A 12,402-nucleotide genomic window follows, 5' to 3' on the forward strand; every position below is an offset into this window, starting at 1 on the left:
CTCTAAAGGCTGCCAAAACCCTCAAAGTAAATACATACACTGTATACCTACACCTATACTTAATTTATTTAAAGAGAAATATAATCCCTTGTAGAATTCAAGTACTTCGAGATGGTAACTTAATAGAGAAATTCATTAAAATGCTGATATTCTTGTATGCATTTTGTGCCAGTTTTGGTTTGAAAACATACTGTTCTTACAAAGGCACTTTGTTACATTAATTCACACTGAGTTAAAATACCTTTCTTTGACTCTGTAGCATTAATTTCTCTGATGGCATTAAAATAAAGGCTCAAGTTATTCTCAAGTGATTGGAACACACAAATGTTCAAGCACCTTAGTTTTTCCAGAACTTTCATCCATATCATTGTAGATTTGAAAAAATAAGTGGAAAAAAATAAATAAGTTTCAGAAAGAAAACACTCCATATTAGAACAGAACTTTCATCCAGCACTTCTACAAGCTTAATCTATAAATGTGTTTGTGTTTTTAAACATCTAAAATTACATTCTCAATTTCAGCCCAGTTATTTCTGCTCTGACATCTATTCTTAAGTTGTTTACACGTGAGACTGCACCTTTAAAGTAAAATTACTTTGCATCTGATAAATTAGGTGGTGTAAGAGGGGAAAAAGCAACACAGAAGCAACATATGAGAAGAGGGCTCTTTTCCACTGTCCCTTTATCTCTACAGAATTATCTGGACGATCAGCCCTTTTAAACAAATTCCACTTCAGAGAAGAAACTCAGTAACGCAGCTGAGCCAAATAGTAAGAAATGGTGAAATCTAATTCTAGGAACATTAATGAAGATGAGCTGAACATTGCCACAGAGATACTTCAGAGGGTGCTTAAGCAAAAAAAGAATAACATCCAAGTATAAAAGTCAGGGAATATTAGAAAATTATGTACTCTTAAAAAATCTTATTAATTAAAGGAAGTTTTATGTTTTTTCTGAGTTGAACCACTCTCTAATAAAATGAGGAAGTGACAGCAGGCAAATACATGGAGGAGTACAGCTGGTAAGAGTGTGCAGGTGGTTCCTTCAACCCAGCCAAGAGCAATGCTTAGACCTCAAGAAGGGCAAGCCCTCTTTTTTTTGAGTGTATACAGTGACCGCAACAAAACAGAGGGATCACAGAACAAAACTATCTTGCAGTTTTAAGATTTATGGACAGCAAGAAGTGCAGGTTCTCAGTGAACTTTCACTATAGAGTTAAAAGCCTCTGTCCCAGTTTGCTACAAGCAGACATTCTTGATTGTCTGCACAGGACAGATGTATTTTTCAACAGTATTCACCTGTCTGTATTTTCATGTGTTATTTGTCAAAAATCTCTTTGCAGACAACAGAAATAAAATTAAGTTTTAAGGAAACAAGTCCTATAACTTATTTTTAATGAGATTTAAATGAATCATATCCTTGAAGATTTTAATTCTCCATGTGATTATAAAGAGCTTCCAACGACCATATGCAGCTGTCTAAATTGTGAGCTACTAAGAGTCAGGAGATACTATTTCCTCTTGTAACATTCCTGAATTCAAGAGAACATTTCCCATCTAATATTGCATATATGACTCATTAAGTGTTTCTTCCTTCTAATTAGGATAGTCCTGTTGGAAAACGATGTCTCACTTTTCATCAGATAACAAGCACCTATGTTAGAATGTAAACTGGCAACAGAACCAGATGTACATCTCCCTTACTCTAGCATAATATACAACTGCACAACATAGTTCTAGGAAGAAGAACTGTTTTGACCCATGCACAAGAACTTATATTATTTGGGCTATTTATTGATTTATTTTGGGTTCTAGGTTTTTGCAGAATGAGTTAGATGTACAACTCTCAGCCTCCAGACCCTGAAATTAAGGGAGGATACAGATAAAGATCTCTCACCATGACTATCATGTTACAGATTTAGAAAATCTCATTCCTAGGTGTAATTGCTGCTGCTTTGCGAATTATTCATTGTAAAGAAAAATACCTAGTGTATCCTTCATATATGAAGGATTAATTACATCGATGTAAAAATTTTGGCATGCTATGCACTATTCCCAGAATGGATTCTCAGTCTTTCCCAGCACAGAACAGTCAAAATTGCTCACCATCAGTTGAATGTGTTTAACTTTTCAGTTTTAGCATGCTAATATGCAGAACAGAATTTCATCCAGCCATGAATCTCAAAAGCCAAGTGATGCTCTAACTGACCTCTATCACAGATAGAAAGCTTCTATCTTAATCTATGAAGAAATCAAAGGGGAAGGGTCTTGATACAGCTGAAGAAGTCAATGTGTTCACCAGTGGAAAAAGACACAGTCCTCCATTACTTCATCTCATGCCTATAAACTGATTTACTGAATTGTAAATGAACTACAGGCATCTGTTAACAGCAAAGGCAACTCAGAAAGAAGAGCTGACAAAAAAAAATAATTCATGAACTCACATGGCCTAATGATTTAGATAAAGCATCACAACAATAAAGTGCCACATACAAATATCTTATAGACATGGTTGTTACTTTGCTGCTTTTTTGATATCTGATGCAGAGGAAGATTATATCAAATCCTCAATATGAAAGGGCTGGAAAGGTCAGAACACCTCTGAGCCCTTGAAACACAAGGGTGATTTAAAGTAGTATTACAATCACCTTTAAGGTCACGTTTAAGGTGTTGGCAAAACACTGTCCATATTTTGAAGAGGGATCATTTATCCAAGAGGTTAAGTCCTGTATAAGCTTATATAAAAAAATAAGGTAGTCCTGTTTGTAGAGCAACAGGTTTAAATCCACATTTAGGGACAAAGTGAGGAATAACACTGTTTTCAGTACACACATTCAGAAGAAGTTTTCTTGACTGTCTTTTGAAGTTACGTTGTAGAATACTGTGAGCCTGCTCTCTGCTGTAGTGACTGTACTACTTCCAAGTATTAAGTAAACAGACTACTTCAAACATGATGGAGGAACTTAGCAGCTTCAATCAACTTCCTTAAATCCTGCTGAAGCAGCAGTACAGAATGCCAGGCAACTTACATTTCCAAGAATTCTTCAGTAATAGATACTGCCAGTCTCCAGAACTTACTCTCTTCCTCCATACATATTTCTAGAGTCTCTGCTAATCTTTTAATGTCACTGAAACCTTCATAACTACCAAGCAGCAAAACAATTGTTCTAGATTGCTAAAAGAGATTGATAAAAACTACAGTATCCATGTACACATATTTCTAGTGTCTCTGCTAACCTTTTAATGTCACTGAAACCTTCATAATTACCAAGCAGCAAAATAAGTAATTGTGCTAGATTGTTAGAAGAGATTGATAAAAACTACAGTATCCATGTATGGGGAGGCTGGAGGTGAAAGAGAATGGGGCAGAGGGAGTTCTAACCACAACCACTGATCTTACACAAAATGCATAAGGTTGCTATTTTAGAAGTGATTTATAAAGGTCTTCTAAAGTGGTAATTTTGTTCCAACGTGTAAGGGTGACTACATCAAGTCGATAAGGTCATGCCTGAGCTAAGCAAGAAAACATAGTTGAGAAATTCAAAGCTGAGACACAGTAGAAAACCTTGTATTCTCCAAAATAGCCAGAATGTGACTTGTTCTCAGCTGTAGCTCATGAAGAACTGCACTGAGAAATGGAGCAATGCTCCATCTCAACAAAGGTGACAGAAGTCTGTTTTTACCCCCTAACTCCAGCACAATGCTGAGCACACTGCACTTGGATCCATGCACGTAGATGCATGAGAAGCTTTAATCTTCTGTACAGTGTGAACCCTAGAGTGCAAGCTGTTTGTAAGCTAATAAGAAATAACATTCCTGCAGGATGAAAATGAAACAGCCAGAGCAGAGAACCTGTAGAAAATGGAGATAGGCAATGCACATTTAATAGTGGAGACTGACTGATGTGAACAGGTTCAAACTGCTTTGGTCTAAGCTAGTTCCACAGATATACTTATTAGCTTTTAAAAATTGTCTCTAGATATTTTACTTTTTCCACATGAAAAATATATTTAATGGTTGCTCAGAAACCTGTCGTTCTCCTCAAGAAAATACATGAAAACATGTATTATATAAAACATATGAAAACATCAAAACAGCTTAGCTCCTGAAAACAGCACCATTTGAAACTGTGTGACCTTGCTTCTCTCCATGAAAGTTAAAAAGCAAAACTGTTTTTTAAAATTACCTAAAGAAATACGTAACACTAGAAAAATATTTCATTACCACAAATGCTTAAATACTGAACTGAATAGAATTTTGTCCCGCTAATAATTTTTAGAAAAATGACTGATACAGGTTCAATTTCTCAATCCTGGTTGCAGTTAGGTGGATCTGGGAGGACTTGCCCTGCTCTCCCTCCCAAAAGGATCTGTGCACAAGAGGAAAAAGAGCAACTGCCATCACATAAGAACCTCAGGAAGCAGAAGTTCTCAAAAGAATACCCTAAATATTGGAAGATAAATCACTTAACAAAATGAAGCAGATTATGATATTTTGAAGTACCTGAAAGTTAAACTGTTACCTACTCCTGATAAAATTAAGGAATATTTAGAAATTGCTCTTAAAAACTGTCAGCAATTTACAGTTCTTGATGGCAGTTTGATACAGCACTTCAAATACAAATCATACCACAAGACATTTTTAGTCTGGATTGATTTGAGGGTGAAAACAAGAGAAGAAATGGTGTCCTGAGATCCCCTACACTCCCATCAAGGAAGAAGAGGGCAAACAGAAGTTGTATTGTTAAAGAAGATATAAAAAAATCAAAGTTTTTACATAATTTGTCAACATGTAGTTTGTGCTGTATAAATTATGCTGCTGTTTTCCACCCACATTTCTCAAGTCTGTTCTAAAATAGAATTTTAAAATAGCACCACTGCTTGTACATTTGCAACTTAAATCGTGCTAAAATCTCTATTAAATGACTGTGTATTGCATGGGTATGTTAGAAGCTCATACCTATTGAAATCCCACTAGAAAGGGTGGAGCTTTCTGCCTGCCCTCGGGATGGGACGTGAGGCTCCATGACACTGTCATCCAGAAGGTGTCTTGGTCCTGCGTTTGGGAATGTTGCGCTTTTAAATTCAGTTGTATTCATTTTGTGTATGAAACTAGAAACAAACAAGGACAAAAACTGTTACAGCATTATCTTTGACACACTTCAAAAGCTGTTGCTTGAACATCCTGAAGGATTGCATGCAGCATGTTCTGAATACCAAACCAAACCACGGCTCAAGCAATTGTGCACAAACTATATTACCTAAGTAAATTGCAAATCTTAAAACTGCACAGTGATCTTGGAGTAAAGAAAAGTCTGGAGCACTTAAAAAAATTACTTCCAAGATCTTAAGGTATTTTTGTCTTACTTTAACACATAATTGAACTTAAGAATTTCATTCTAGCTCATAAAAGGTAAGCTTGCACTATATAAGCTAAGGGATGAATTACTGAATATTGTATTTTGAAAAGATAAAGGAACCAATGATAAAATGATCAAGATAATTAACTAGGAATACACCTGCATAGAAAAAACCTGAAGCCATTACTACACAAAGTTATAGAAGAGTCTACAAAGGTGGTCTCTAAATAAAAATACCAAAAAAGCAGTAATTTCAGTTTGTCTGTGAATGAACTGCACTGGCATTGAGCTGCTCTATGCTAACTCCTTGGCCATGGCTGTCATCCTAACAGCCACAAAGTCTTCCCATTTTGACTGATTCTCTGTGGTTGGGACACTACCATTATAGCTGAGCTTGCTCTCTTGCCGCAAATTGCTCTCTAAGTGAAGCATTGTGGACAAATCATGCTCCTGTTTAAAAGAAAAGCTTGTGTGTTGGAAGGTGACACGTCACAAAGCTTAGGATGTTCAGGTTAAATAAAATGCTGACTTGTATCCCAGACTGTGACATTTCCGATGCCCGTGGGGTATCAGGTTCCTGGGTGAGGGGGGTGTTGGTGGAAGCAAAGCTCCTTCAGCTGCAACGTTCTTCCGTCCACTTTGTGGAGATGCTCCAACCTCAGAGCCTGGGAACAAACAAAAAAGACATTACTCCTGAGTAACTTTAGAATTACTGTCGTGGTGACTTCTCAGAAAACTGTAGAAGAGTAGCACAAAGCTTCCTAAACTCAATTTATACAAGACAGCCTGTAATAAAACTCATTGATAAGCTCCTCTTGATAATTTAAAAACCTGTACTTTAGGAGGTTTTTTTCCACAGGATTAAAAATAAACACACTTACTTCAAACAGACCACCTAGCTACAAGCATGTTTAAGTCCTAAAGGTTGCTGCATTAGCTACATTGGCACTAAACAGGTCCCATTGATTCTGTTTTGAAACTCCTGCCTTGGCATTGATTAAAAAATTGTACATTTTTGGAAGCATATTACACCATGAAAAGCTTATTTGAAGGCCATTCTGTCTAGACACAACGAAGAATGAATATTTAATAGCTCTTCACCCCAAATGACATGAAAAATTCAGTGCCACAATACATAAAAGAACCTACAAAGCTGAGTCAATTCCTTGAAATAATTTCTTTACAGATCACCTTTAGGCTTTTTATTACAAATACACAGTGTTTATACTCCACACTTAATTAGCTTCAGGCAAATATTTATCACATTCACAACTCAAAAATAATGCATTTGACAACCACAAGTTTTCTCACATTTATTAAGCATTTACCTACTAAATCTTCTCTAGAAGCAGCGGAGTGGGGGGTGCTGGTCCCTGGTTCTATCTTTAATGAAAGTCTGCATTAAAGAAGCATTAAAAATTACTTTAGCAGGAAATAAAACCATATAAAAGTAGCTTTTGAAGATTTTTTTTGCTTTAATTTACAATTGAAAACTGCCTGTTTCTGTAATTGCAGGAAACACTATAAAGTTAATATAAACCATGCATAGTTATTTTTAGGACACACTATTTCCAAATATTTTTTAAATATATTTTTATATATAGGGCATAATGTAGTAAATTATTCTATTGCTTTGGTTGATACAGACCAGGACAGGTCAACAGCTAAACCTTGGCTACTGCAATATCTTCTGCATCGAGGAGACTGGCACAGCTGGACACAAGCAGCCAAACAGCCACGAACTGCCATCCTCATCCTCTGTGACACCAAAAAGCTCTCTGTGAGCTGTTAACAAGCTGTGGCAAAGTCACACTGAGGAAGGAGCAGAGGAAAAGGCCATTGCTTGGCCTTGGAACCACCGTTCAGAGAAAATACAGTCACATTGAAGCCAGGGACCTATATGGCCCTGGGACCACCAGCACATACATGAAATCCAGTGGAATATTACTACTCTAGCATAAAAATGGGGAATTATAGGGAGCATATAACTGCCACCCACCTTGACTAAAATACTTATACTTACTACACTTCATATTTTATATTTTTCTACAAAATGCAGTAGTGTGCCAGGCTTTTTGTCTTCACTACATAGTTGATACATTATCAACTTGACTACATCCACAACTTAAGCTTTTTCTGTAACAGGCATTTTATAAGTGCCAATTCCAACAGTACCACAAAGAGGGCAAACTCCAGGAGCAGAGAACTCCAGGAAGATTAAACATATCTTGTCCACACAGTCTGCAGAAATGGAATTTTTGCTATCAGCAGGGTTGGAAAAGCACCTACTTAATTTTGGAGAGAAAAAGTTTGAAGTTTGACAGCTACTATCCCTCCAATCCCCAGTTTAGCAATGATTCATAAGAGATTTTAAATTTTATTTTTAAAAACAAACCAAAGTTATTTAGGAAGAAAAAACCATATATTCAGGTCACAATGGTTGTTCTCCAACTCAAACCTTTTTGCAGACACTTTGGGGGATTAAAAAGTCTAACAGCCACTTATAGTAAGAACACTTCAAAATACACTCCTCCCACATAAAAAACCTGTTTGGAGATGTAAAAAAATAACAGTGTAAGAACAGACTTTCTGAACAGCAGCCACATTTCTGCATCATGTGCAATTGTCTCAACTCACTTCCTTGCTATCAAAATGTGGGTTGTACATGTGGGTTGTACAAGCAATATTTTCAAAATCAGGCTATAGAACATTTCAGCAAGAAGGTAAAGCTGGATGCTTTAATATGGACAGGCAGAGAACAAGTTACAAATCTTAAAGATTGCAACATGTGACGGAAAGCAAATAGTCTGAGCTTGGTTAACTGACGGGTCCCCATTTGCTGCTTTTCAGTAAATCCAAATTTGGGCTAATAAATGGTAAAGCATATTTGCTCCTCTAGTGAGCACACCCCTCCTACCATTCCAGTATAGCTACACAAGCAATCAATTCAACACAACTGAGGTGACAAACTTCCAGGGTGGGCAGGATGGGAATGGGTGGGGAACCTCCTCAAGGAGATCAGTCGCTGAACAAAAACCTTCTTCATATGCAAGATTTACCTTTAGGATTTTTCCTATCCTCAGGGCTTGTTCCTGTCTCCTGCCAGAGATTTCCATCCCCAAGTTGTGCTGGATGCCAAATCACTTAATACAGCAATAATCTTTTAATTAAGAAAGTAGAAACCTTAATTTGGGGTGAGATACTTGGGGGAGGAATGGGTGGAGAAATAGATAGACAATATCTTGCCTCTCAAATTAAGTGTTTACATTTTACTCACACCGTATAACCTAATCAGTGTTACATGTGAGCTGAAGTAAGAAATCTTCATTAGTAAACATTCAGAGAGATTTGCAGATCAAATCAGCAGATCAACCAGACCAAGCCAGGGTTTGATGTAGTGAGCTGCACAAAAGGAAGCAGATATGCCATCCAGTGTGCTGAAGATTGTCTTGATCACAGGACCCTGCTTTAACCTCACTACTTGGAATTAGTGCATCTGAGATGCATAATCCCCTGACATAAGTGCAATCTTACAGGCTTTGTGAAATAAAAGTTAATTTGTAATGAGTTAGCCAGCTACAGCACTTCATACTTACTTGTAGTTGTCATCTTCTACAAACTTTTGTAGTTCTTCTATGTACTGAACTGAGTTTAGATATTTTTGGACATGAGGCAACAGAGGAATATCTGGAGAAGAAAGGACATTATTATCACTGTACCATTTCTTGGTAACCAAAGATATTTCCCAGAAACTACTGAAACAGAATCATATGTCTTGCCTCTTTATGGGAGATGGAGGTATAAACTACAGTCCTTACTGATGCTGAAATTTTTGTCCTTCAGAGGACAAAATTCTCATGAGTTGAGCTGGTATCTCCTACATCCATAAAGCCAAGTATGTATCCCCCTGGAGCTGCTCTGCTTATCAGAGCACATACTAGTGAAAAGTGAGAGTATGTCCCTGGTCAAATGCAGTCCCAAACCGGTAGGGTTGTATCTGAGGATACCTTCACAGCCCACATTCCCAATATATTGAGCTTTCGGTGAAGCCACAATTCTGTGCTAATTCACCTTCTGTCATCACAAATGGAACCTTATGACTTTATTGGAAAGTGAGGAGGGTTGTGAGGGAGACCACCTTTAAAGAAAAAATGTCACCTGATCTATGAACAGAAATACAAATGTCCAAAAGATAAGCTGAACATATTTTATTTTCTCCAATAAAAGCAATCCTGTTTTTAGAATTGAGTCATAAAACTATGAAACACAAAGATACAGGTTTATAAATGCATTAGTAAAACTACTGTTAAGTACAACGTATTCCACATTTTTCATCAGAAAATGTGCTACAAAAATGTGTGTGATGTAAGAAAAAGGCTACCTTATTGTGTCTCCTCATGTTAATGCTCTGCCATAACCAACAATACCAGCATAAACTTAAGACATTTGGGCTGAGAGGATGAGGGAGACTGTTAATGACATTCAAATGGGTTGGAACTTAAACTGCATTACAGAAGACAAATACTAAGGCTGTTAAGGTTGTTCTCTTTAACACTGCACTATTTACATGCTAGCTTACCATATTCACATGACTGCTGTAAATCTGAGATAATTCGAAGAATGTTGTTCATGGAATTTGTTCTTTGCTCACTTTCCAGAATGCTCCCTGTTGATGGGTATGCAGAGTCAATATATGTCAAGTCTGACAGATAAATACCTGAATAAGATTAGAACAAAAAGTTTCTTAGTTTGGTGTCTCACATCCAGCAGAAAATCTTCACAAACAATAGTTGAAGAGGTTTTGTTTTCATTGACACACGCACACAGCATCGCTGCAGAGTGTTTCTTTGGATTTACCTGGGAAATTATTTTGATGAGATCTCCAAGAGCTTCAGAGTAAAACAGTAATAATGCTTGGACTTACAGCAAAGTACATCACGGTGCCACCCTCGTCTACTGGATTTGTACACTCCTCATCACTTCATCCTTTAGTTTTGCCAACCTTATCTCAGCTGTATTTGCAGATGCTGAGGATATGAGCACAGTGAGGTTTCTGTGTGCAAGGTTTCATTCTCTGTACAACAAATCCCAATGGGAAGCAGAGAGGATTCCTTTCTCTTGCAGCACCCCAGGCATGTACTAGGTGGCTTTAACAGGGTTGTTACTTCTAAATCTAAATGTAATTACAAGGACATGCACAACTACTCATGAACCTAAACTTCTGCCATACCACCCACTAATTATTCCCTTGACAATTCATCTACAAGGCTAAAATACATTATCAAAATTACTGATTACTTTAGGTAGTCTACTGCTTCATTCCTCCAATTTAGCAACTAAAAAAAACTAAAAGAAGGAGAAATCATTGTCTACAGCTCCTCAAGGTGAATAGAAACTGAAAGTCAACTTGTAGCAACACGGGAAAAGTTAACAAGGCAAAAACTGCACTCAACTTGCAATGTGGTACTAGTCCTGCAGTTAATATGAACTGCAACTCCAAACAGCCTTATAAAGTCTCCTCAAATGTTCTACCTGCTTTCTTCCCCACCACCACTGTAACCTTACTACTCTTGCAATCCTTTTCCCACACAGAGGAAAACCTCCACTTGACATACTAATGCTGTAGATAAACCACATATTTTAATGCTAAATGAAATTCATTGAACTTCACTCAAAGACTAATAATTTTTGTCTCAACTAAACAAAACATATTCCAACCAGCTCTGCTATTAGAAGGAATTGCTCTAAATCCCCTGCATCTTCCACAAGATATCCATATTTAAAAAAACAAAACAAAAACCCAAACAAAATTTAAATAATATTAAAAACACACCTTATTTTAGTAACTGGAAATTTATACTTTGCTTCACTCTCAGCCTTGTATAACCAAAATCATAACAAGCAGTTTAGCTTTACAGGTGGAAGACTATTAATACAACCACACAAGAACAGCAGTTGTGTTTGTATAGCACCTAACCAGTACAGTCCTCAAATGTGAGTTGGGAGACTCTGGGCATCACTCCAAAATCAACACACACACACACACACGCGTGTGCTCGCACACACACAGAAACAAATTAAAATACTTGTGGTTGAAAGGTGACATACAAAAAAGTGAACAAAAAGGTATTACACGTGACCTGATACACTACTAAATTTCCTCAATTTTCTATTCTATTAACATAAGTTTGTAAAAAAATAGAAAGGATAATTGGAAACATCAGAGAGCAGCACAAAAGAAATGTTACTACATAGACTGCATAAGCTAATTCTGTTAAGCAGTGTCCAAACAGGCCTTAAGAATTCCAAACCTGCTCAGTGTTCCACAGAAAAAAAAGTAAATCATACTTACTAATTAAGGAAATTGACTATGAAAGGCACCTGCAATATTATGCATGCTTTTATAACTCAGTGAATTTGTAGGATTATCTTTCTGAATGACTTGCTCAATTAAGCACTGATTTTTTTTTTCTTTCAGTTAAATCAAGAACTCTTCTGCAGATAGCTGGTTCTAAATGATTTGATGCATTTTTATGAAGCCTAAAATAATTCTGCAAGCGTACAGGGTAATTATCTTTCAAATGTAATTGGCAAATCCTTTGTGAAGAAATCAAAAAGATCAATGAAAGCAAATTGAATGCACTTCAGTGCTGACTATTGGCAGAACTAAACAATACTCTGCATTCCTCACAGAGCAAAACCTCTGCAGCCTTTGCTACTTTTAACACCAGTCAGATGTTATCAAATATTCTGATACCTACCCAAAACCATCACACACACACAGTTTTAACATTTTCCACATGTATTGGAGACTTCATGCCTTTAACAACTGGAACTGTTTCTTATTAAGGGAACGTCAAGAATTGAATGCGACATTCTGTTGAACATTCTTCTAGACTATAAATGGTTCATTTTTCCTGTTGTATCCAGCCAGGCTGCCCCTTTTATTCACAGCACCACAAATCGAGTTTTATCAGCCTGAAAGAATCTTTCTTCTAAATGAAGCCCAGTACTGTAATAACTTGAAAGGCATCTTTAGTCAGCG

At 36.8% G+C, this 12,402-nt stretch overlaps 1 protein-coding gene across 2 annotated transcripts in view; it reads right to left on the minus strand.

Moving 5' to 3' along the window:
- The window catches only part of RALGPS2 (Ral GEF with PH domain and SH3 binding motif 2), a 79,100-nt gene that overhangs the window by 20,167 nt on the left and 46,531 nt on the right, over positions 1-12,402 (minus strand). For both annotated transcript variants that reach the window (XM_009994641.1, XM_009994640.1), the window contains exons 8-12: positions 9,937-10,074; positions 8,954-9,044; positions 6,686-6,753; positions 5,887-6,022; positions 4,958-5,109 (exon numbers count right to left, since the gene is read on the minus strand). In XM_009994641.1, the coding sequence (XP_009992943.1) occupies positions 4,958-5,109; positions 5,887-6,022; positions 6,686-6,753; positions 8,954-9,044; positions 9,937-10,074 (585 nt within the window). The remainder of the gene's footprint in view (positions 1-4,957; positions 5,110-5,886; positions 6,023-6,685; positions 6,754-8,953; positions 9,045-9,936; positions 10,075-12,402) is intronic.

Source organism: Chaetura pelagica, unplaced genomic scaffold (assembly GCF_000747805.2).
Source record: "Chaetura pelagica isolate M959 unplaced genomic scaffold, ChaPel_1.0 scaffold363, whole genome shotgun sequence".
Classification (NCBI taxonomy): domain Eukaryota; kingdom Metazoa; phylum Chordata; class Aves; order Apodiformes; family Apodidae; genus Chaetura; species Chaetura pelagica.